At 39.9% G+C, this 26,237-nt stretch overlaps 3 protein-coding genes across 3 annotated transcripts in view; 1 reads left to right on the forward strand and 2 right to left on the reverse strand.

The window, feature by feature from the left end:
• rad51c (RAD51 paralog C) overlaps positions 1-1,348 on the reverse strand; it is a 7,983-nt gene extending 6,635 nt beyond the window's left edge. The window contains exons 1-2 of the mRNA XM_067433259.1: positions 861-1,348; positions 541-784 (exon numbers count right to left, since the gene is read on the reverse strand). Of these exons, the coding sequence (XP_067289360.1) occupies positions 541-784; positions 861-978 (362 nt within the window). The 5' untranslated portion in view covers positions 979-1,348. The remainder of the gene's footprint in view (positions 1-540; positions 785-860) is intronic.
• A 429-nt stretch (positions 1,349-1,777) lies between these two features.
• On the forward strand, positions 1,778-4,883 carry atg101 (autophagy related 101). The gene is made up of 3 exons (XM_067432989.1): positions 1,778-1,951; positions 2,177-2,453; positions 4,230-4,883. Exons 2-3 carry the CDS (start codon positions 2,202-2,204, stop codon positions 4,632-4,634), a joined length of 657 nt encoding a protein of 218 aa, XP_067289090.1. The 5' UTR covers positions 1,778-1,951; positions 2,177-2,201; the 3' UTR covers positions 4,635-4,883.
• Positions 4,884-7,078: 2,195 nt separating this feature from the next.
• Positions 7,079-25,988, reverse strand: zbtb21 (zinc finger and BTB domain containing 21). The gene is made up of 2 exons (XM_067432934.1): positions 25,661-25,988; positions 7,079-14,982 (listed from the first exon to the last, which is right to left on the reverse strand). The coding sequence occupies exons 1-2, from the start codon at positions 25,767-25,769 to the stop codon at positions 11,921-11,923; spliced, it is 3,171 nt and encodes a 1,056-aa protein (XP_067289035.1). The 5' UTR covers positions 25,770-25,988; the 3' UTR covers positions 7,079-11,920.
• Positions 25,989-26,237: the final 249 nt, after the last annotated feature.

Genomic DNA, 26,237 nt, shown 5'->3' on the forward strand with positions numbered 1-26,237 from the left:
GGTTCAGCTTTCCAGCGCTGGAGAGAACTCAAGGAACAGGAAGGCTTGCAATCAGATGGCGAGGTTGCTTTATTTCTTCCAGATAGGCGAGGAAGATTGGTTTTGTTTTGTTTCACAGAACTAATTTATGCTGGCTTTTGCTTGAACATGCTTGTTTGTCCATTTGCAAACGTATTGTCGTTCACTTCAGCGATGATAAAGGCCAGGGCTTGACATGAACGGGTGGATTTCAGCTGTGGTGGGTAAACAGCCACTCCCACTAGCCACTTTGGCAGGTTGAATATAATTTCAGCCTACAGTCAAATGAAGTGAAGGTGGGATAGGCGGTATCGCGCTGAATGACACAGAGCGCTGGAGAGAACTCAAGAAATGGGAATGACACAGAGAGACAGAGAGAGATCTATCCATCCATCCATCAATCTATCATCTGTTGTAAACCTTCAAACTTCAAGCAGTTAAAACTACTTAAAACTTTCTGGCAACGCTTTTTCAACCCAACTTAAACTTTTTTTTTTAAGATGCACTGATTTCCTCCCATACCATAGCTGAGTCTTTCCCACCCCAGGGGCCCCACAGATCTCCGTGGTCTTCCCCACCGGCACCCCGCCTCCGAGGGCCTCATCCAGGCCGGAGCAGAAGCTCACAACGCTCCCCAGAGTCCGCTCCTGCTGCAGGAGCTCCAGGGCTGTTAGGCTCGCTGACGGCGCCCTCTGCTGGAGAGGCTGGGCATCATCTCTCAGCATCTGCAGCACCTCCACCGCCTCCTCTTGGGATATTCCTGCCTCTGGACGAAACAGGCATGCCTTTATAGTCATCTGTAACTACTGTGAGGCTATAAAAGACCATAGTGATGTAAATACCTTTGCAGAGCTGAAGAGGACGCATGTCAATCAAATCTGACGCCACTTGGAAACCCGCATTGATGAGTTTGACCTTCACTGAGGGCGCCAGGGGGAGGCTGGGCACAGTCCTGTACATTTTCAACACCTGCTTTGACAATGATAATATATATAAAACAAGCTGAAATTACGCTTTAGACTCGTAACGCGGTAACGTTACTATGACAGCTTAGAACATGGCAGCCTTAGCAATGTAATACGCAAGCTTTTAGTTTTAACCGCGTAAACTCTACTCTTTGCTGGATGCATCGATACAACATTTTCGCTAAATGAAAATAAATATAAACTATTAAAATATAAAAATTATAAACAGATGAGGACTTATGTTTCTTTATATTTATTTTTGTTTCTTCCGTTTTGATACTCCCTCCAAAACAAGAGGCGGCACAGTATGGGAAAATGCTCTTCAAAATAAAAGTCCCAAGACGCCATTTACACATTTACAGGTTACGAGCTGGTTACGAGTACGAATACATAAATAAACTGAATATAAATTATTTTTTCATTGTATGAAAAGATTTGGATTGACAATGTAATTTATTATACTTTTTTCCTTTTCACATTTATTATTATTATTATTATTGGGAAAAGTTCGAAATGCATACAATGAAATGGTTTGGCTTAAAAATGGTGTTTAATTGTTTTTTTATTTATGTTCATACATACATTGCAGCATGTAATAACATTAATAAATATAATGAATTAATTAAAATATAGTAATCAACATTTATTAGTTTTATTATTATCTGGCACCTTTTATTTGTACTTTTTTTTCATTTTTTGTTGAAATAATTGTAAAACGTTGTTGTCGAGAAAACATTCTCTTTTTTGTCATTAAATGTTACTAGCACAATAATAATATCCTCCATTTCTTACTAATATTTTTTTTTTTATTTAGCTAGAAAACTGCGAACCGAAGTAAGAACATGCGTGATTTTAAAACGCCAAAACTAAACTGTCCCTTATCCCGCCCTGTACATGTGACGTATGTTTACAAAACAAAAGTACCCCATCGCAAGAAAAATAATGCGCGTCGACATTTCGTACCTCAGGTAAACCTGTTCTATCAACTCATTTTAGAGTCTTAAATCACATTTGATTTTCATAACTATATTGTTAAGTCCCATATTTGATCATAACGTCGATTCTAGGCTGTTCGTTTGGTCTAAAGTGGCGCTTTTTAGAAGCAGAACAGCGGAAGGTGTTCAGCTCCGTGTCTGTTTTTGTATCTGACACATTTGAGCTCGGATCAAATGAGCATGCTCTTGTTTTAACAGCTGTAGAACCGTGTTTTAGAGCACCATGAACTGTCGCTCGGAGGTCCTGGAGGTGTCGGTGGAGGGCAGGCAGGTGGATGAGGCCATGCTCGGCCTCCTGCACACGATCCTCCTGCACCGAAGCACGGGAAAGTTTCACTATAAGAAAGAAGGCACGTACTCCATCGGCACGGTGGGCTCTCAAGACGTGGACTGCGACTTCATCGACTTCACCTTCGTGCGAGTGTCTTCGGATGAGCTGGACAGGGTGATCAGGAAAGCGGTGGCCGAATTTAAGGTATTTTTGATCACAGCACTTAAAGGGAAATTCTGTCAACATTTACTCACCCTCAAGTTGTTCCAAACCTGTATACATTTCTTTCTTCTGCTGAACACAACAAGATATTTTGTGAAAAATATGGGTTACCAAACAGTTGATGAGCCCCATTGGCTTCAATAGTATAAATAGTGTTGTAAAATCGATTAATCACATCTAACACGAGTCGGTGTTCATGTATGTGTGTGTGTGTGTGTGTATATATATATATATATATATATATATATATGTATATATATATGTATATATATATATATGTGTTATACACACACACATTTTTACTAGTGCTACTTTGATACTTTATACTTTGAGTATCATGGTACTTACACACTTTTTGATGTGTAATAAATATTTAGTAAAATCTTGGCAAAAACATGCAATTGAATGGCAACGGTAACACTTACAATAAGGTATTAGTTAACATTAGTTAATGCATTAGTTAACCTCTGTTCAGCATTTGTTCATATTTGTTAACGTTAGTTAATAAAAATACAGCGGTTCATGTTTGTTCACAGCGCATTAAAGGTGCTCTAAGCGATGTCACCAAAACACACTGGTGCAGTCTGGACCACGAGCATAACAAACAGTGCTCCAGCCAATAGCTGACAAGAATGATTTTGGGGTGGAAATCATTATTGTCGGCTATTGGCTGGAGCACTGTTTGTTATGCTCGTGGTCCAGGGGCCTATTGCACAAAACTAGGATAAGGGATTAATTCGGGATATCTTGGTGATCCTGGCTCAATTTATCCGCTAATGTACAGTTATCTTGCGTTATCGTTCTTGGTGTGAGTGTGCCTTCAAGGAACGTTTACACGACAGCTGTGTACTAAATTTTGGTTCACCAGTGTGTTGCAGTTTGTGGAGCTTATGCAGACTAAAGAGACCGCATTTTTTACAGTGTGTTCAGGGGACAGGAAGCTAGTGGATATAGTGAGGAGATGTTTGCTGTATGTGACAAAAAAAATTTTTTGGCCTAAAAAACGCGTAACATTGCTTAGAGCACCTTTAACTCATGTTAACAAGATTTTTATAATACATTAGTAAATGTTAAAAATTAACATTAAAGGGATAGTTGACCCAAAAATGAGCCTGTGATGTTTATCTGCTGACCCCCAGGGCGTCTGAGATGTAGGATGGATTTGTGTTCTCCTGAAGAAACAAACACACCTACATCTCGGACGCCCTGGTGGTCTGCGGATAAACATCACAGGCTCATTTTTGGGTCAACTATCCCTTTAACAAAGATTAATAAATGCTTTATAAGTGCAGTATTAGTTCATGTTAAAGGGATAGTTCACTTTAAAATGAAAATTGTCGTCCTCTACTCATCCTCAAGTTGTTTCAAATCTGTATGAATGTCTTTCTTCAGCTGAACACAAGGGAAGATATTTTGAACAATGTCAGTAACCAAACAGTTAACTGGAGCCATTGACTTCCATAGTAGGAAAAAAAAAAGTCAATGGCTCCAGTTAACTGTTTGGTTACTGACATTCTTCAAAATATCTTCTTTTGTGTTCAGCTGAAGAAAGAAATTCATACAGATTTGAAACAACTTGAGGATGAGTAAAGGACGACAATTTTCATTTTAAAGTGAACTATCCCTTTAACTAATGTAAAGTGTTACCATATCAATTAAAATTTCATTTCTCTCACCCACTAAAAGCTACATACAAATAAAACAGAGCTTATTGTTGCAAACTTGCACTTTTTGTAACCACACCTTATTTCTACCTAGGATGCTCTTGGCAACTCTGGAAGTGATGGCATGGGTCAGATCTCTCTGGAGTTCTACCAGAAGAAGAAGTCACGATGGCCCTTTTCGGACGAATGCATCCCTTGGGAGGTCTGGAGCATCAAGGTGAACGTGGTGAACCTGGCCAACGAACAGGAGCGCCAAATCTGCCGGGAAAAAGTCGGCGAGAAACTCGGCGAGAAAGTCATCAACATCGTGGAGGTGATTAACCGTCACGAGTACCTTCCCAAAATGCCCACACAGTCAGAGGTGGACAATGTGTTCGATACCAGTTTGAAAGACGTCCAGCCGTATCTGTATAAGATCACGTACCAGATCACCGATTCTCTGGGCACGTCGGTGAGCACCACCATGAGGCGGCTGATTAAAGACACGCTGGCGTTGTAAAGAGTGTGACCCTGAAGCCTAATGGACAGTTATCATCATCTTGTACAACAAATAGAATAATCACATTAGTGGGATTCAAAAAAAAGTCACTACACTTTTCCTGTATAATAATGGTCTCCACTTCCACATATTTCAAACAAGCATTTAATTCAGTTACTTTTGTTTTTAATAAATCTAATTATGTACCCTAAATTATATTATATCGTTGTTTTTTTTGTTACCCTGATAAAAACATACATTTAAGAGCAACGTGTGTTAGTGTTCTTTCTAGGAAAATGGAATGTGTGAGAATAGTTGCAAACTGTTTTTCCTTATGAGTTCACATAAATTCAGATGGTCTTTTAAAGGGCACATGAACTGAGAAATCAATTTTTCCTTTTGACATATAAGAGGTCATCATACTATAAGAATATCCTGAAAACATCCTTGCTAGTCCAAAAGCAGCTTTTATTGAAGCCAAGCCCAGAGATCGACTTGTTGTGAATGAGCCTATAATAGATAGGCTCGTAGCGATCACGTAGCTGGATCAGATCCAATACGTACTGGATGGTGGATCGTTATGGCGACGTCATTCATACCGATCTCTGGGTTAACTTATAATGTGCATGCGCTGGGCTTAAGTGACATATTTGATCAATATTGTAGATGATGTTCTAACCTGTGTAGTAGTACTGATAAATAGTAGGCTAACAAGTAATTATTGATGAATAAGTCATCTTTTCATAAATGTGATGCTTAAGTTATCCTAGTTTCTCTCTACATGCATGCAAAATAGTTAAAATATTAATATATTCTGGTCATATTTGCAGTTAAGTGGAAGCAAAAATGAGTGAAGTAATTGTCTCTGTAATTTTAATCCTCAAGGTACAATGCAACACGATCTGTAAAGAACTTTAAAATACCAGTAGCCTACACATTCAAGGGAAAATGCAAAACGTGTGTCCTGATGGCGTGAGCATGTTATTAATCATTATTTTTGCGCGAGCGGTTTGAGCATTTATTTATCCAGTTCACCAAAACTCTCAACTGCGCGGATATCCCCAGAACTCTACTGCGTATGTGACGTCACCAAATTATGAATGAAACCACCGCGCATGCACGTCCAGTACGTGTTGAATCTGATCCAGGTACGTCATCGTGCTACAGGCTGCAGCGAGGAATTCTTAATAATAGTTGGTAAAAGACCGCCCACTTCATCATCACAGCTTTGGCCCCACCCACTTCATCAGAGCTTTGGCCCCGCCCACTTCATCACACAGATGTGACCACGCCCACTTCATCATCATAGCTTTGGCCCCACCCACTTCATCACTTCTTTGGCTTCGCCCACTTCATCACACAGATTTGGCCACGTCCACTTCATCACAGTTTTGGCCCCGCCCACTTCATCATCACTTATTTGGCCCCACCCATTTCATCATCACCGCTTTGGCCCTGCCCACTTCATCATCACTTATTTGGCCCCACCCACTTCATCATCACAGCTTTGGCCCCACCCATTTCATCATCACCGCTTTGGCCCCACCCACTTCATCACACAGATGTGGCCACACCCACTTCATCATCACAGCTTTGGCCCTGCCCACTTCATCATCACAGCTTTGACCCCGCCCGCTGGAGTGTTAGTGAGATCACGAGACGAACTGACTAAAAATAACATTCCCTTCCAAAGGATCTTAATGCTGGGAATGTGCTTATGATTCTCATCAATGTCAATGTCTCTAATGAGCATTATTTGTGTTCGCTACATTTCACTCGATAGTAATGCCTCGACATGTGAGTAACCGTGTTCATTCTAACGGCTGATCTGAGACCAGTGGTTTCTGATATGTAATGATTCATGTACAGTCAGATGTTCTTTGTCTAGGTGTCAGTAAATCAAACCAGTGACTAAACGCTCAACTTCACATCGTTTCTCTTAGTAGATAAAAATAATCTGTTCTTTAAACTGTGATTAAATTATATTTAGCAAGCAATCAAAGTACACTCCCTTTACAATCGCCGGAGCTGTCAATCAAACAGCGCGAGTTTATCAGAGACTGAGTTCGGGACTCGCACCAAAACTCCCGTAATAAATAGATCTGAATATAATGCCATAGATCTGAAACAGTGGAAGCAAGTCTTACGGCAGACATGCCATCAAGACACATTCATGCCTATTATTTTCTAAATTATAAGAATTTTTTATGTAAATACTAACATTAAGTGCACCACAGGAAACATAATACAGTGCAGTCATGACCCCTTTAAAGCCTGTTCATAATTGGATGGCGGCGTATTGCTGCATATTTACCTGAAAAACACTTTCATACCATGTTTTCTTCCCACATTTAAATATTCTTATTTTGCACAATTTAAAAAATATATACATTGGAAAACAGCAACATTTATTATCAGAAAGATGACACAATGTCCATATTACGGTTGATGACAAACAGGTTCAGTTACACAGTATTGATATTTATTTTATAAAGCAAGCACAGAAAACAGTAGAAAATGCTTTAACACAAAAACTGATACAGTTTTTAAAGCCACATTAGAACAATTCAAGTGCTTACAAATATTAGTTATTGCAGTGATACCACAGGAATACCAAAAAAAAAGATATAGTTTTCATAAAACAGAGAAAATGTTGTACAAACAAAGACCATAAAAATGTGTTTCTGTTCTGTCGTCACTATTCATTCAATGTCATACAATCAATCTTTCAAAGAAATTGATCAATTACCGAGATGCTCTTTTCATCGTCGAGACACAAAATGCTTGAACTCTCAACCCTAAACAAAAAGCTGATGTTTAGGGTCATGTAATACTGGGACAAAAGTAAATGCAAACCAAATCAGGCGTTTCTATCCTGAGATAATAGCCAACTGAATCATTAAACAATACCTTTTTTTTTGGGAGGGAGGGGATCAAAAGGAATGTATTACCGTTTTAAAATATAGAGTAAATGACAGTAGCTGAAGGAAAATGCAAAGAGCAAGCAACATATTTAGATTTTGTGCTTAAAGGCCACAAGCTTGCCAAGCCAGACATCCCCTAATGTAAGGGAAGGCGACTTCTCAATATTTCAAATACGCGCTAAATTACTGCTTTTGTGCTTTAAGATTAAAGATCTTCTCTGGGTCATACGATCACAGAAAAGGTCCACTGAACATTAGGAATGTCCAACCATTCAACATCATTGCATCAAGACTTCATTAATCACTGAGTACTGGGTTCTGGTAAGTTGAGCTTATATGGTACAGCTCACAATGTACTGATACAGTACTGATACAGTGTGAAAATCTACTCAAACTTCATCTCTACACATTTATGAGAAGTAATTCCCACATATACTGCATGTCCTGTACAACAAAATTATTAGAAGATCCACATTGCAGGCACACACTATAAACTGCTTAAAGCACATCACTCTAAACCTGCTAATTGTACACATAAAGCCTTCTATTTGTTCGATACAATCACTGAATATTATCCACAACCTCTAAACGAAAATGCCATGGAAGTCTACATAACTGGCAAAACACATTAAAAGTACAACTTAACTAGCAACGCTGAAATTAAATTATAAACGTTTTCTTCACCTCGGTCAATGTTCACAAAGTTTAATGTAAAGTTTGATATATACCATTTTTGTCTGTTTAAAGGGATAGTTGACCCAAAAATGAGCCTGTGATGTTTATCTGCTGACCCCCAGGGCGTCCGAGATGTGTTTGTTTCTTCAGTAAAAAAACACGATCGTAGATATATTTATATAGATGCCTCATGAGTGCCTGCACAGATCTGTCTAATAAGGAATCTATGTAAATATTTATGACCTTCTTCAGCGGAAGTAATGGCACTGGGGATACTAGATGAGATTCGTCTGACATGAGGTAAAAAAATAAAAAATAAAAATCTGTTGTGTTTCTGCCAGGAACTAATTGTTTCGTGTCTTAAGACTAGGGGTTGCACCGATTAGTCGACTTTAATGCTCTGTCATGACACTTTAAGCTTGACGTCGACTAGTCGCTGCCTGTAGAGGGCGCAACAGGATAAACAATTTCCTGACACGCAGGCTCTGTTTTGAACAGTTAAAAATGACAAATAAATGCATACTCCAAGAGCTCTCCACAAGACATGTTTGATTACCATCTGGATGCTCAAAATTGATCAGGAGAATGCAGCTTATTGTACACGTAAGTTAATCATCGCGCTAAACTGCGTGCTGCATTGCAACACACACACACACATAGCCTGATCATGCGGAGATCGCGTGCGCCTCACACTACCGTTCGGTAGCGTGGAAATGTATTGTCAACACAGTTCTGGGATTTATCAATAAAATAGCGTAGAAACTGAAGAGTTCTGGCATATATTTCTTGATAACTAAAACTCACAGCTTCACTTTTAGTAGAGACGCTGCCAGGTAGAATTCATTCACACACAATCACTAATGCATTCACATATCGTTATTGTGCTATTTTATCTGTCTCTTATTCAGAACGAGAAATCTGTGAGAAATATAACGACCATAAGACAAAAGAACTGATACAGAAGCTGTTATGTAGGACCAATAACCTTATGGGCAGCGCTGTGCCATATGCCATAGCTGTCCTGTGCACAAGAAGACCCGAGTTCACGTCTCAGCTCGAGGCTCAGGCTTATTTGTTTATTAATGACGTCATCAGCGACTAGTCGACGTCGACTCGACTTTCATCACATAAATGTCGACTTTAAAAAAATGGAAGTCGTTCAACCCCTACTTAAGACATCAATGTGTCGTCACGAGCTTTCAAGGTTTAATATGGATTCGTATGTCTGTGTGTTTTTTACTCTCATAGAAATACACCCCATTGACATGCATTATACGAGCAACGGTTGAGTTAAAAATCTTCATTTGTGTTCTCCTGAAGAAACAAACACACCTACATCTCGGACGCCCTGGGGGTCAGCGGATAAACATCACAGGCTCATTTTTGGGTCAACTATCCCTTTAAGGTTCGCTCTTTATATGGATCTCAGGGTGCGTTCACACTTGTCATGTTTGGTTGGATTAAAACGAACCCTGGTGCGATTGCTCTGTTAGTGCGGTTCATTTGAACATATGTGAACGCTGCCATCCGAACCCCGGTGCGCACCAAACAAGCGGACCGAGAGCGCTAAAAAGATGGGTCTCGATCTGCTTCCAAACCAACTCTGGTGCGGTTCGATTGATATATGAACACAACACGGACCAAAGACATGTAAACGAACCAAAAACTGGACGTAATGTCACAAGATGTGACGCATAGTCAGCTGATGTGACGACCCGGAAAGATCGGTGTATCCAAAATGAGTAACGTTAACGTTAGAGGGCAAACGTAGAGCAACGAGGAAGAGCCTCATCAATATTTGGTCAGACGTGCAGGTTTCGAAAATGCTAGAAGAAACGCACAAAAAGCAAACCTGGTTCTTCTCATCAAAGGACCCGTGTTGCCCATTAGTTGGTACAGACGACAGAACGGCCGTCTCTATTCTGCACAACGCAGGAAATCTAACATTTTATGAGCTCTTTATGAGTTCTCAGCTGATAAAATAATGCCATATGTACACGCATAAAATGATCGCATTTAATCCATAGACAGTAAAAGAAATGGACACAGCGACCCCATTGACGTCAACGGCTAAATAATGAAGTCAACCTAGGGGCACTCACTTCCTGATGGCTGAGCGAACTGCGCAGGCTCAGACTGAGCTTGACGACGTAGATGTGACGTGAGCCTCCTGTCTGACAGCTGTGAGTCTTCTAGTAGATGTGGAAAGCGAAAGCTGAATCACGTTGTTTAAATATTTTCTCCCGTTGCTTTTGGCTCACTATGGGCTTCTCCCCATTCTTCCTCGTTGACTTTATCAGACTAGTCTCCAGGACATGCCTGCGAGCGTCTCCTCAGGTCTATACGGTAATTTCTCAACTGTGCGACAGGGTCGCGTTGGTTATGACGCAATCGTTAGCCTAATTTTACAAAAACAGCTTCTGCGGGGCGATAGTGTAAGATACAAGGTAATGGAGCCTTTTATACATTGTCGTGTTTCTTTAGAAATAAACAATGGATGAATGGAGTCTTTAAACGTCTCAGATACAAAGTTATTCACTGTCAAAGTGACTCAAAAATGAATGGGAGTCAATGGGATGCTAACAGCAGGTGATGGCTTGGTTAGCAATGGCAGCCCCTAGGGGTGGAACGCTTTCCGAGCGCTAGATTACCCGCTTGATTTAATCCGGCACACAGCATTGTTTTGATAAGCTAGTTCCTGCAACAAGAGCCGACCAATCAGGTTGTGGCCGTCTCCCTGTGCCTTTGGTTCGGTAACTTTAGGTTTGCTGTTAAAAATGCCAGTTTGAACGCTAAGCGGACCAGGACTACATGTTTTGTTTTTGTTTTTTGGTCCGGACCAAACTAACCGAACTACAAGTGTGAACGCACCCTTAAACGATCAAAGTAACAATTCATTATATAGATTCGAAACAAAAGAAGATATTTGGAAGAATGTTGGCAACCAGACAGTTGTCTCTTTGGTTTACCAAAACTCTTCCAAATATCTTCTTTTGTGCTCAGCAGAAGAAAGAAACTCATCCAGGTTTGGAACATGAGGGTGATTAAATGATTTTTGGGTGAACTATCCCTTTAATAGCTCTCTAGCATAGGCAGGGCTGGATTGTGCATGTAACATAAAAATCAAATAGTTTTATTAACTAAATACTTATTTTCCCGTAACTTAAAAGGGGCAACAAAAAACAAAAAGCTACCGTTTACGGATCATTTGTTTTGGATGTGACAGATCTCTCTTTTCTAACTAAAGAGCCACGTCTACACCAGTCTGTGCTTTTAATAGAGAACAATATTTATTTGGAATTGCTTGAAAGTGCTAAATAACAGCATTAAAGGCCACTAAAAAAAAGAGAAAGAGGTGCGTAATAACCCCCAAAAAGTAATCATATTTATTTGTAATAATTAAAAGAAAGTAATTTAGAAGAGTTCTTAAGGAAATCTGTTTAATTTATAACAGTCTTCTTTGATCACTGAACAATAGACTTAAAATAAAAATAATAATAATACAGGGAAGTGCTTTAGAAAACTCTTGGCATGCAATCCAAGATGCATTCTGAATACTGTTTATAGAAATAAGATGCATTATGATTAGATGCTATTAATAAATCCCTGGGTTTTGGCTGCACCCGTGTCCCAAAGTAAATCATGTTTAAAAGGAGCAACGGTCAAAGTTAGTCGATTCCGATGGTTAAGGGCTACAAATGCGCACTTTTACGTATGGCTCTGCTCGTGACTCCACAGACTAAAAGCGGTCTTAAATGTCCGGTGGCAGAATTTGCACATGTACTGGCGTTTAAAGGTGAGTGCAGAGAGGGTCGGCGCGTGGTAAAATAGCGTGTCGGATTCCTGAGGAGTGATAGTTTTGTCTGTGCTGTCGGACTTTGCGTGCGATTGTTCCCCAGACTCATCCTCACTTGTCTTTTCCTGCTCCGGCTTCTTAAATTTGGTTGATGGTGATGTGGAGCCACTAGGTGCCTCTTCTGATGCATCCATCCCAGAACAGGTCGCCGTGAGTGGAGGATTTTGAGAAGTTTCTGGGATGGAAATCGTAAGAGGCGGAGAAGGAGACGGAGAAGACGGAAGTCTGTCGATCTCTCTCATCCCTGGCTCTTCAGGTGTGGACATATGGGATTGGTAGTGGCTCCAGAGGCGGAAGTTAGTCCTGAATGCTTTGTGACATATATGACATATGAAGGGTTTAATATGGCAAAGGAGCTCCTGATGTCGTTCCAGGTCTTTGTGGGTGCTGAAAAGCTTCCCACACTTCTCACAAGGCCAAACGCCCGGTTCTTCGGAAGCGGCGCTCGCGTTATCCTTAGCTGATACGGCTTCCTCTTGAGGTTCCTCTTTAACCTGCATCTCCACTTGACCATGAGCGCTCAAATCCTCTGGGACATAAGACGACGAATCTTCAGAGTCATACATGGGAGGAACTGATGAATCGCTGTACATTGCTTCCTCTCTAGGATCACGAATCGACTCCTGAGAAGATGGAGGCTCTCCGAGAACATCGGATGCTTCGTCGTGATTGCTTTCCTGGAGACCAAGAGTCAACTGCTCCTTCACACTCATCATATTGTGATTGTGAACTTCCACCTGATGTCGCCAAATGCTGAACGAGGACTTAAACGTGCGCATGCATTCAAGGCAGGTCAGCTTTTTGTACTTGCAATGAGCCTCGTGGTCTTTCTTGACGACCGTGTTGGAGAACCGAAGTCCACAGTATGGGCATACCGTAGCATACCTGCAAGCTCGCTCGTGGTCTTCAAGTTCAGTCAAAGAGGGAAGTTTCTCATTGCAGAGCCGGCAAGAAAATGCATCCTTATCTTGGCTTTCTTTAAGATGTGCCAACTGCTGCTGCTTGTATTCAAGGTCTCTCTCAGCATCCGTGTCAAGGTTAGCCGGCTCAGCCGAGTGTCCCTTCATGTGTAGCTTTAAGTGCGACTGGAAAAAAAACATTTTGCCACAGTAGGGGCATCCGTACGACCTTGAACGCCTGCTTTTACGGCCAAAGGGTTGCGACTGCAGGCCTTGCTTGGTTCTCCTGAGCTTCATAATCAAGGCCTTCTTTATCTCCCGCTCTCGGACGATATCGATCAGCTTCCTCTGAAACTTCTCATCCAGGACCGAATAGGAACTGGAGGAGGGTGCGGGATTTTGCACCACGCCGTGCTGAGTTTGGCAGTGAGTCCAGACTTTGAAGTTTGTGTGAAAGCGCTTATGGCAGATGTCACAAGCGTACGGCTTTTCTGGATTATGGTACATGTTCACGTGCCGATACAGACCCGCGTTGGACCGGAAAACTTTCAGGCAGTTCCAGCACTTAAACATTTTGTTTGGACGAAGTTCTCCAGGTTCCTCATTACTATTGTCCATGTTGGAATTGTAAGGTACCTCATCAAAGGTGCTTTCCTGATGCAAAAGATGATGCTCATTAACAGGCCTAGCTCTCTTAAAGGGCATGTAACCGCCATCTATCTTACTCTTCCTCTTCACAGAGGGAGTGAAATACCCTCTTGGACATTCATTGTAATTCGCCTGAAAGTCTTTGAAATTTACCGGCAGGTTGTCTCCAACAGTAATGCGAACAATTTCAGAAGGGTCGGCAAGGGGGCTGCTGGGCTCTGTTTTAATTCTGAGTTGAGTTGTTTGAGTGCCGTCTGTCTCGTACGCATTTCGTTGTCTCGACCTGAGAAGAAGTGGCATATCTTTTGACACCCGATCCTCACTTTCAGGGGATGGCGATCCTGCCATTAACTTGACCACAGACTGTTCTCGACTTTGTGAGTCTTTTAGCTCCAGAGCTGGAGAAAAAACTGGAACGGGACTATCCATAGACAATGATCTGCGTAGCAGACTTTTAATAAGTGGCCCACTTCGATCTACGGTTTGGTTGCGTGGACCTTGATGCTCACCCGCTGGTCTGGAATCATGCAATCCCTCCATTCTTTCATCAATGCCAGCTTCAGTTTGATCGGATTGTAGGCTAGCATGCTGTACAGACTCGCTGAATGACACTGAGGATGTTAGTTGTGGCCTTGTAGATGCAGAGCGGTATTCAGTTCGACGTCTCAGTATGGATGTCGGAGAGGAGATTATAGATCTGCAGTCGCCATCAACTGTATTTTTGTTTACATTTCTGCTGTTGGAGGTCTCTTTTTCATTTGGTCTGATGTGTCCTGAGGATTGGCTCTGATCACTGAAGTTATGTGTGAGAGAGGGTTGCTCTGTGACCTGTTTAAACGGTTTTCCCTGAAGACTCGAACTTTTTCTTGGAAACACATCCATGCTAGGCTGCTGACCTTGATGCACAATAACACTTCTCTTTTGATAAGTGCCATCTTCCTCCTCCTCCTCCTCAGAGAGCAACATTCGTTTTCTCGACACACAGTATGACGCCTGAGGTCTAATGGACATGATGTTGGTTAGAAAGGGAATGCCGAGGCTATAGCCCAGCTCCTGTATTGCTGCCAGACTGCATTTCTCCACGAATAGAGATGATGAGTAGATGTAGTTTAGCACAATCTCAAACGCGTCAGGCTCACAGAAGTCGAGCTGAACAATGGGGCGGTTCTCCGAGTCCCTTCTGGAAAACAGAGACTGGAAATACTCACTGCAGGAAGCAAGGACGCTTTTATGAGCCTGGTACTGATGATCGCCCACTAACAGCACCACATCACAGAGCTGACCCTTCGACCGCTGCTCATTGAGGGCACCCAGCAGTGAAATACCATGGGCAGGGTTACAGTAGTGCCCCAGGCTCTCCATTTTGGCTTTGAAGGGGAATAAAAGAAAAAAAATAATTTAGTGTCATTGCAAATCCGTTACAACAGTAACATTAATCACTTCAGCTCTACAGCACATTTTGCATTTTTTTGAGAATTAGGCATATCTGAATTTGAACGAGCGCCCTTCCCACATAAATTGGAGTAAATTGATAAAAATGGTCTCATTTTGCAGAAAACACTACATTTTAACACAGTGGTGGAATATTGCACATATTATATTGTATCTATTCACAATTTTATGATAAGCATATATAAAAAATATATATATTTTGATTTATTTTAAATTAATTTGTTATTTAAAAATATATATTTTTTTAAATCTGTTTGGTCTACAACCTTTCTGAAAGTTTCAATTGATTCTACAAATTGGCACTAAACAGGGGAACAATCATTTTCTTGATATCGCCTTCCAAAAAAAAAAACTATTGATATTTATCTGTCCAAACTAACTCCTATTCATCTGCAGTGACATAAGCCTGCCACTAGGAAATCGAAAAGAAGGCTCCGCCTCTTCAAATTTGTAAAGGGAGATTTGAGATTTGTAGAGCTGAAATGGTTAATATAATATTGGTAACACTTTACAATATTGTCAAGTCATTAGCATTACTAAATGCACAAGATATCAAACTACAACTGAACAACATTTTTGTATGTTATATACAGAAATGTGCAAAAGTATGTGTGTATGGGAGGCTTTTCATTTTGGGTAGGCAAAATCCAGGCGGAAATGGCACCAGAGTAATTTAGTGTAAATACTAGGGATGCAACAATACAGTTAGTCCACGGTTCAATACATACCTCGGTTTTTAACCACGGTTTTTCGGTTCGTTTTTTTTTTTGCTATTCTATTCTTAGGCGACAGGAGCAGAAAAAGTTCAGTAGGCTGCTGCTGCTGTCAATTGAAGACCAGCTCGCATCTCATATTTAGACACACGCGATTTTACTTTCACTTAAGACATAAGTTAACCAACTGTGTTTATATGTTAACCTTGTGTGTATTTGACAGTATTAACACAGTAAGACTGTCCAGTAATGTGTGTGTTTGACAGACGTTTAGTGCACGCGCTCAATGCAAAACAGTGCATGCGTTGAACAGTCCGTGCCTTGCCGGTTGAACATTTCATTCGCGTGCATGCTTTAAGCGGCAAGGCTTTAAAACGCGGGTAAACACCCCTTAACTTTAGTGCATATGATTGGATATTTGCTCATATCAGCGCTAGGCTTGGGCGGTAATACGGTAAAATGGTATCCCGCAGGATCTAAAAATAGCAGTATATAAATATCAGTTTCAATACCGTCAAACCGTCAAAAAAAAAAAACAGATCAACTTACATATTGCTGATCAACAATTAATTATTAAATATTTAATAAGTTGAACTAATTAAACTATTTACATATTAAATACTATTTATTTATTAAATGCCTAAATATGTGTATGCGTTGTTGTGACAGCGTGGATGAGAGAGAGAGAGAGAGAGAGAGAGAGGGGAAAAGACAGCGAGTCGGGCACTGAGTTATTCGGTCTCGAAACTTCTGCAGTTTGGAAGTATTTTGGGTTTTGACGGTAAATACAGACGAGGCAATTTGCAAATTGTGCAACAAAAAGATGACCGCGAGAGATGGAAATACCTTGAACCTAAGGGCGCATATCCGAAACCACCCTCCACTCACTGCTGCGTGGATGAAAAACCGAGCGCACCCTCGGACTATGCTGTAATATTGCCGAAGCCTTTTGTCACACAGCTGGCAATGTAAGCAATAAGCATGAACTCCACAAAAATCAAGTGGACATGGGACTCACAAAAAAAAAAGTCAATTGTCTGACAATTGTCTCATAACGGTAAGCATAAAACGTGCAGAGTTTCTCAGGGGCAGGGGCTCAAATGTAAAAAATAAAATAAAAATATAGGCCTATATATATATATATATATATATATATATATATATATATATATATATATATATATATATATATATATATATATAAAAGCCAAGCCAACAGTTTGTTGACGCTGTCTGAGCCTTACATCATAATGTTTTAATTATTCACGGTAATACACTCAAACAGAGCCGAAATAAACTGAGAGGAATATTTCAAACGGAGGGAAATGGAAATAATTAATTAAATGCAAAACCGAACTCAAAAACTGAACGCCGTACCGAACGGTTCAATATTATATTGAGTATTGTTGACATCCCTAGTAAATACATTACTTTGTGTAAAACAAATGCCAAAGTGATGCATATCTCCAGAAAGTAGAGACTCTAAGCTTTCAAATTGGTGCCACATGAGCTCAGAGCTCCTCCACAGACGTTTAAAATGGAAAGTATATACATGACGATGTCATTCCCGACCCTGTTCAGGGTCCACAGAGTTTAAGCGGTTAATATCTAAAGTATTTTATTCAGAGGCGGACAGAGTACACGTCTTCATTACTTGAGTACAAATACAGATACCTCTTGCTGAATTGTACTCAAGTACAAGTAAAAGTACTACAGTCAGATGTCTACTTAAGTAAAAGTACTACAGTCAGATGTCTACTTAAGTAAAAGTACTACAGTCAGATGTCTACTTAAGTAAAAGTACTACAGTCAGATGTCTACTTAAGTATAAGTACTACAGTCAGATGTCTACTTAAGTAAAAGTACTACAGTCAGATGTCTACTTAAGTAAAAGTACTACAGTCAGATGTCTACTTAAGTATAAGTACTACAGTCAGATGTCTACTTAAGTAAAAGTACTACAGTCAGATGTCTACTTAAGTATAAGTACTACAGTCAGATGTCTACTTAAGTAAAAGTACTACAGTCAGATGTCTACTTAAGTAAAAGTACTACAGTCAGATGTCTACTTAAGTATAAGTACTACAGTCAGATGTCTACTTAAGTAAAAGTACTACAGTCAGATGTCTACTTAAGTAAAAGTACTACAGTCAGATGTCTACTTAAGTATAAGTACTACAGTCAGATGTCTACTTAAGTAAAAGTACTACAGTCAGATGTCTACTTAAGTATAAGTACTACAGTCAGATGTCTACTTAAGTATAAGTACTACAGTCAGATGTCTACTTAAGTAAAAGTACTACAGTCAGATGTCTACTTAAGTATAAGTACTACAGTCAGATGTCTACTTAAGTAAAAGTACTACAGTCAGATGTCTACTTAAGTAAAAGTACTACAGTCAGATGTCTACTTAAGTATAAGTACTACAGTCAGATGTCTACTTAAGTAAAAGTACTGAAGTACTTACATTTAAAAGTACTTGAGTATCAAGGGTACATTTTCTAAATATTACATTTATGTACAGAAACGTCCTACATGGAGTTATGAAAAATGTTAATTCCTTGAAGAATGTAAAAGGAAGTGAAAGTAAAATCAAGTCATTTTTATCTTTTTACCATGTTGCTTTATTTAACATTTCTCACTTGCCCACAAGGCAATAGCACAATGGCAACGCTCTGACAAACCTCTGCTCAATGGATCACATTTGAACCTGACTGTGTTAAACACACCACGGATGGACCTGCTGCGTCTTCATCCATTGTTTCGTCCATGTTTTCGTCTCTTATATAAATCTGACCATGTTGGGTTTTTTGGCAGAAAGCTGAAGCTGATTGCTGATAGGCTGTCCAATCAGTGGCGCCTGCACAATCCAATCACGTTTGAGAAGGAAACAACAAAGTGAGGGTTTTTCTTTTTCCTTTTTTTTAGAAGAAGTAACGGGTACTTACGGTTATGGATAGAAATGTAGCGGAGTAAAGAGTACAATATTTGTCTCTTAAATGTACTTGAGTAAAGTTATGAGTACTCCCCCAAAATGACACTCGAGTAAAGTACAGATCCCTCAAAATTGTACTCAAGTAAATGTAGTCCATTACTGTCCGACTCTGGTTTTATTGGACACTGTTTGGATCATTGATGGACAGAAACTAATGATTGTTCTCCAGCTCAACACAGTTAGTCTTAGTGTTTAAATCTGTTTTTGATTTAGCGAGCAGAGCACCAATCAGCGCTGCATTTCCACACACAGTAGGGGTGTGTGATATTGACAAAAAGTATATCTCGATATTTTCTGGGATTTTATCGATAACGATAATTGGACGATATAGCTATCATAGGGACTTTAACTGTATAAAGCCATTTTTTCTAACCTAATTATTTATATGTATCATCTGTTGTGTCAAATTCTTCCATTTAATCCATAAATGCAATTCTAATAAGAGACAATCAATCAATCAAAATAAAATTATCAATCAAAATAAATCTGTATCCACATAATTTATCTTTGCAAAGAGAGGAAACAGAAGCTGCATCTGAAGTGGCATTTAGTTAGTTTTCACAGTCTATTTAATGCAGATAAAATAAATAAATAACCTACTATTACAAATGCATAATGTTTTTATATTTTAAACATGAATAATTGAATATTGACTTTGAAATGATTTAAAACAAAAAAAGATACTTTAAAATTAAAATGTCCAGTCGGTGGAAGCAAGTCACAGTTAAAGGTGCACTATGCAACTTTCCGTCCACTGGAGGGCGCCTATTCTAAACAAAGGCGTAGTTTGATGACGTCAAGTGTGAGCGCAGTATCTTGGGACATGTGGTCTTCACCTCACAGCCGGTGGACAATAGGACTCGGGCAGAAATCATGTTGATGGATGCGGTTATTAATGTTACTGTAATCTAAAGCAGAGCAGGACCGAGTGTTGAGGAGCTGAGCACGGCCGCTGGAGCGATTGTTACACACACGCGGCTCGCGAGCACCGGGGCTTTTATTATGACGGGATGGGACACAGTCGCCGGGCGCGCGCACTATTTCCGCGTTTCCGGTCATGATTATGAGGTAAAGCAGCTCTGTTTATCATATTAGATACATTTAAGTGTGTTTAAAATGATGTTATGACGTTACTCCGTGCGTTCGCTCGGCGCTGCTGTGACATGTTCACACTGCTAAGAGTAAAGCGCTTCTGCAGAATAAAACCGAGGGTAGCGCAGATATGACGCGATTGACAGGCGACTCCCTCAGACGCTATGCTGACACGTCCCGGTTCTTAGTTAAAATAGCAATTTTCTCATAATTTACAAATAGTTGGAAACATTTGGGATATTGTAGGTACTCAACTGAACAAAATATATAACGCCTAGTGGTTTTTGGATATTTTACTGCAAAAATACTACGTTGTGCACCTTTAACGTTTGAGTCATTAAGATTCAATTGATTCAACTGTCTTATGGGTCCTGGCCTGCACACGGTGCGATTTTTCAAAATCCTTTGTGAATGTTCCTTTGTCAGACTGTACGAACATGATCCCCGATGTAAGCCATGTCACACAGAGATCTCAGTTGGCATTAATGTCAGACTGCACGATAATGAAGGCGCGCTAAAAACGGACACCCGCAAGAAAACTTGTCCAGAGTTTTATATCATCAATCAATGGCGTCAAGTGACGGTGAGCTGCATTACAAGCGGGACTGAAATGCTGGCTACAAAGAAATCTCTAGCTCCCGTTTTGGTCATAGTTTGTCTTGAAAAACTGAGATATTTGACTGTCGTCGTAGGAGAAGTCACACTGCAGGATTGTGTGCCAAATCTTCTGACACTGCCAGAATTTCGTCTGAGGTCAAATTTGATCGCAGCGCTCATTAATCGGCTGCCGGTGAACATGTCAAACTAACGACCAAAGACGTCAGATGTTGGCCTAGATTCAGAGGAATCTTTTAGGATTTGCTAAATTTGTCTCAGACGGCCAAATCGTGGCTAAAATCGCAGTGTGCACCCGGCTTTAATGAGCGAGTCATTGAATCATTCATTCAAACAATTTGTTCATTCAGTAACGAAACACTCGCCGTGTGTTGCTTAGAGGCGCACAACAGACGTTGGAGAAAATTAGCAAAACAGGCGAATTTGTGTCTTAAATGTAAGCAGAGGTGGAAAGAGTAACAAAATATTCTACTTAAGTAAAAGTACTGTTACTTCAATGAAATTTTACTTAAGTACAAGTAAAATTACTGGTCTAAAAATTTACTAGAGTAAAAGTAAAAAGTAGCTCATTTAAAATGTACTCAGAGTAAAAGTTACTTAGTTACTTTTTTAACAGTGGGGGTGGGACTCTCCCCTGTAGGTATGTGATAGAATGAGATATGACAACTATCTCAGAAAACATCAATTAAACATTTACTGTACCTATTATTAAATGATGGTTATTATCACTTGTTAAAATGATGTTAAATGAATGAAGAAGATTGGTCTTTTTTATTTTATTTGGTTGAACAAATGCTTTATTATAACAAACTTAAAACCATTTGTTTATTTTGTTTATCAAAATTTCAATAAAACATGTCTAATAAACTAAATTCAATAAATTATTATGAATTAGATTAACAACTTATTTTTATCATTAATTCGTAAAAATGTTTAAGAATAATAGAGTGCATATGTAGTAGACGGAGCAGCTCATTCACAGAGAGAAAACAAGCAGATCATATATTCATATTGCAATGTTTTGTGCTTTAATATTCACAGACCATGTCGCGATTTGATTTATTTCTAAGGCCTACAGCTCTACATTCGAGTTTTTCGTTCATCCACCAGTTTGCGTGTATTACACCAATTCTACGTTATAATGTAAAGTTAATGTTCATGACTGGATTCCGGGATTCCCTCTGCGTCACAAAAATCAATCGGCCGTAAGTTATAAACACACCTTTATCTGCACAGAGGGATGTGTGCCCGAACATGTTCTGTGTTTCTTCATTTGCATCCACATTTTGTGAACATTTGATATCCTCCAGGACAACACCACATAATTTTTTTCTATATCCAAAGTATTTCCATACTAGCCAGGGGTTCACGACGGCGTTTTGCTTTCACCTGGGTCTGCGTCACTGACGTCCGACTTGTTCGTCTCCATCGGATATGTGCGCGCTTGTTATCTCACGCGTCCCGCGCCCTCTATTCAATAGGCCTATAGTCATTTCCGGATCGCGTTTTTTTTCCTCCCCTCTTTGCATTAAAGGGGGGGTGAAATGCTGTTTCATGCATACTGAGCTTTTTACACCTTTAAAGACTTGGATTCCCATCCTAAACATAGACAAAGTTTCAAAAACTAATGTTGGACGTTTGATGGAGTATTTCTGTGTTAAAAATACTCCTTCCGGTTTCTCACAAGTTTCGACGAGTTTTTTTCGAGTATGGGTCGACTTGACGTTAAATAGAGCGGAAGGTCCTTGTATGGGCCGTACGGGCTCTTCTCCCGGTAGGGTGCGCACGCGCGTGACTAGAGCGAGAGAGAGGAAATGCACGCTGTAAACGGTCTCTCAGGTGCAGATCCAGTCGTCCGTGAACACTTATGACGCGCCGCGCTCCACTTTATTCCTATGGGTGACGTCGAGCGACTTCAGCGCTTCAGCACAGCATTCCGGGAAGGCAGCGCTGCATTTGAACCGATTTGAACGCAGAAATGACGGGAAGCTTCAAGGCATCGCTTCAGTCGCGTCGCAAAGCGGATTTCCACGGTCACTGCTGTCACAGGACTTCACCAAATCATACCAAAGAAGTGTGTTTTTGACAGAGCGGTCCTGCTTTGGAAGATGCCGGTGAGTAAATCAACTTCAAATGTCTGTGCTGTTGGCTACCGTCGCATGAGTAAACATCAGTAAACGATACGATCGCATGCTTCGTCATTCAAATGCGCTAACGGTTACTCCATTGCTGTTCTGTATAACGTTACACTATTCTGACTCTGACGTGCAAAACCGTTTTGCTTGCTACCTCTAAGGTCTAGTCACATACAATAGTCCATAAACCGAATCATGTCCTCATAAACTGCACACAAAGGCCCCTAAATACAGTACATACCACAGAGACGGACATCCTGATGTTGCCGTTTCTCCTGTTCAATTTATTTCAGCCTCAGATTTGATTGTGGATCATTATCTGTATTAGCTGAGATAGATGGGTTTCTCCACGCTTGAGGACGTCACCGCTTTGCGCGCTTGTCATTCTTTAGCTCCGCCCACACGATACGCCTCCAGGCGCTCGTTTTTTTCCGGAAAGACTCGGTACAGCCCATATTTCTTTTATAAATATGATAAAACTAAAGACTTTTCGGAGATATGAAGGATGCAATACTACTCTATAGGTACTCAAGATTGACATGAGATTGACTGAAACTGAGTGTTTCACCCCCCCTCTAATGATTTATTTTTACTCAGTAACGGATGTGATTTAAAATGTAGCGAAGTACAATACTTTAATCCAAATTTACTTAAGTAAAAGCAAAATTACAGATTTTTAAAACTACTTAAAAAAGTAGAAGTACACAGAAAAGCTACTCAATTACAGTAACGCGAGTAAATGTAATTCGTTACTTTCCACCTCTGAATGTAAGTACCTTAATATTAACTTCTTGTTTATTGAACTTTTATCAAATCAGTATCACATGTGTTTTCATGCTGATATCTGGAGAAAAACAGCACTCTTCGTGACTCGTGTGATATTGATTAACATAAATATAAAATACATAGAAGAGCATTTTTGCTGCCTTATCTTGAATTTTGGGGACATTTTAAAAGACTTACTCACGCAGTGAAAGCGTGTACTAAATGCGTACTGGTCTAACCTACTACATCACATAGTATATGCATGCGCTCTCTGGGTGTGAGGGACATGGTAATGTCAGATCGCACATTGTTAAAACAATCATTACGATATCGCACACCCCTAACACACACACACACACTCACCCACAAGCGGAAGAAGCAGTTTGTGACTGTGGCAGAATAAAAGCTCCGCTGCTGTCGAGCCGCTCATCTCTCTTTAGCAATCGCTCCACAACACTCGGTCCTGCTCTGTCTACTCATACTACAGTAACGTTAATAATCTCATCCATCAACGTGATTTCTGTCCGAGTCCCGTACGATTATTTTCCACCGGCTGAGAGGTGAAGACGACATCTCCCACGAATTCACGCTCAATCTTGCCGTCATCAAGCCACGCCTTTGTTTAGAACAGGCGACCTCTAGCAGACGGAAAATTACATATTGTGCCTTTAATGCTTTGGAGTACAGGAGAATATTGCAAAATGCTTCCCAAAATTAAAAAGTTATCTAAAGAGGAATGATCAGATGTTTTTGTTCAATAAGATAATGCTCCTGTCCAAATTTCAAAGACAACCAAGAACAGTCCATTATGTTTAGGCCTGGTCAGAATCCAGATTTGACCCTTATAGTGAATATTTGGCCTCACATTTAACTCCTCATGAACTGATTGAAGCCATTAACACTCTTCTTCCTGTAAAAAGCTGTCTGCAAGGGGGATTCCATGCTAAGTTACGTTATCTACAGTATTTGTGCAATTCATGCTAATTTCATGACCAGTGATTTGTGATCAAAATGGTTAAGGTGGTATAGATTTTTGTACCTTTTTTTGCCTGGGAGTGTATAGTGGCCAAAGGTGATGCCCAGAGAGGATATTTCCTTTTAATTACCCTACAAGTTCTAATAAACTATGAAAATATGTGGAAAATCTCTTTTAATAATATGCTAAATATGAGGGAAGAACACAATTAAAAAGATATTTAAATTATTAGGCAAAAAAGGCAAACTATAGCAAAGTCAGAGATTTTACTATGCTAAAAAAATGCATAGAAAAACAAAAAGGTCATAGGAAAAAGCATACATTGACTACACCATAATCATTTATTAATATTTCACTGGTTCTCTCATGTTTTGGCATGTGTTCATACAGCCTGGTCAAAAATTATGTCTTGGTGTTTCATTACATTATCACAAATAAATAAAACAATTTACTTCAATTAAGCACAACTTCACAACAAAATCTTTAATAATATTTGAATAAAGGGTGAAGATGACAAAACAAAAATTACATACATATACACTCTGCAACAATTTGCATGATTGAGAATATTAATTTATTATTACTATTATTATTTAAATAAAACAGTTGAATAAAATAGATGTAACTAAACAACAAATCATGGCTCAAGGGGGGTCATATTTATCAAATTTATTACGTTTTTTTTATTGAAAAAATGTTAATTTATTAAAAAACATATAATTGTAGGATTAGAAAATAAAAGTAATGAAATGCAGTAATGGAGCCTGGTCGGAGTCTGCGCATGCGCACAACGACCGCTGATTACATCATGTCTAACGTTAGTTACAGTTGGTTTTGCGCTGTCTAGGCCATTCGCTCATGAAAACGAGGAGCGAGTATGTTTACATTTTATTATTTCGCTGGATTAACGGTGCTGTTATTATCTCGAGTTCAGTTTAATATAAAACCATTTGTTGATTCAAACTGTGACCATATTTAACGAACACGTCCCAAAATACAGGCAACTGGTTGCGTTTCATCACTTTACTAACCTATTCACAAGATATGAAATGAAACGATTAGAACACGCGTTGCGCGCGGGCGGGCGGACGGACACACACACACACACACACACACACACACACCCTCTCCTGTCACCGACTGCGCAGACGTCGCATCCTCCACAACAGCCGCTTATGTCAGGAAAGAGAGAGCGCGAGAAAATCTCCTCGGCGTTACGTCAGGAAAGACTTATTTTCCCAAAACAACATCCAACTACTCCAGCCAGACGACGGGATAAAGTTGTTCAGGATTTAAACTCACCCTGGTTCGGTGGCTTTAAATGCCGCGGCGCTCCGACACTGGACTTTGTTTCAGAGTTGCGTTGAGCGTGAAGCAGTCGTGATTCCATCCATCTTGTATTTGACGTCATCCCACTCTAGGGATGAGGTCATCGCTGAGAACGCTCGTCACGTGTGCTGCTCTCTGATTGGCTGCTGTGTGAGCTGTGGGCGTTCACGGAGGAAATGAGCGGAGGATGACGGACTGATTAACAGTTGAGATGAGCTCGCACACATGCACGCGCTTATTAAAGAAACAGGCAGCGTTTTGTCATGGAAGAGTTTGTCATTCCCCTAGAAGGGATCATTTAAAGGCATAATATGTAAGAATTTTTTGGAATAAAATATAGCTAAATATTTTTTGTTGGCTTGTGTGGCCTACTTACATGATCCCAAATGCTTCCAAGAATGTTTAAATCCAGAGAAATAAGCGATTTTAACCAGGACATGGAACATTTTACACTGCTCCAAAAAATAAAGGGAACACTTTGAAAACAAATCAGATCTCAATGGGGAAAAATGTGTTATGAACGAAAGTATGCGAAATTATTAACCTACAG

This window comes from Pseudorasbora parva, chromosome 23 (assembly GCF_024679245.1).
Source record: "Pseudorasbora parva isolate DD20220531a chromosome 23, ASM2467924v1, whole genome shotgun sequence".
NCBI classification, from domain to species: Eukaryota; Metazoa; Chordata; class Actinopteri; order Cypriniformes; family Gobionidae; genus Pseudorasbora; species Pseudorasbora parva.

What these genes read in the sequence shown, in the direction of transcription:
- atg101 (XM_067432989.1), top strand. Translation starts at nt 2,202, where the DNA reads ATGAACTGTCGCTCGGAGGTCCTGGAGGTGTCGGTGGAGGGCAGGCAG. An exon ending in AAGCGGTGGCCGAATTTAAG is followed by an intron (nt 2,454 to 4,229) that starts GTATTTTTGATC and finishes ATTTCTACCTAG; the next exon opens with GATGCTCTTGGCAACTCTGG.
- zbtb21 (XM_067432934.1), bottom strand. Translation starts at nt 25,769, where the DNA reads ATGACGTCAAATACAAGATGGATGGAATCACGACTGCTTCACGCTCAA. An exon ending in TTTAAAGCCACCGAACCAGG is followed by an intron (nt 14,983 to 25,660) that starts GTGAGTTTAAAT and finishes TCCCCTTCAAAG; the next exon opens with CCAAAATGGAGAGCCTGGGG.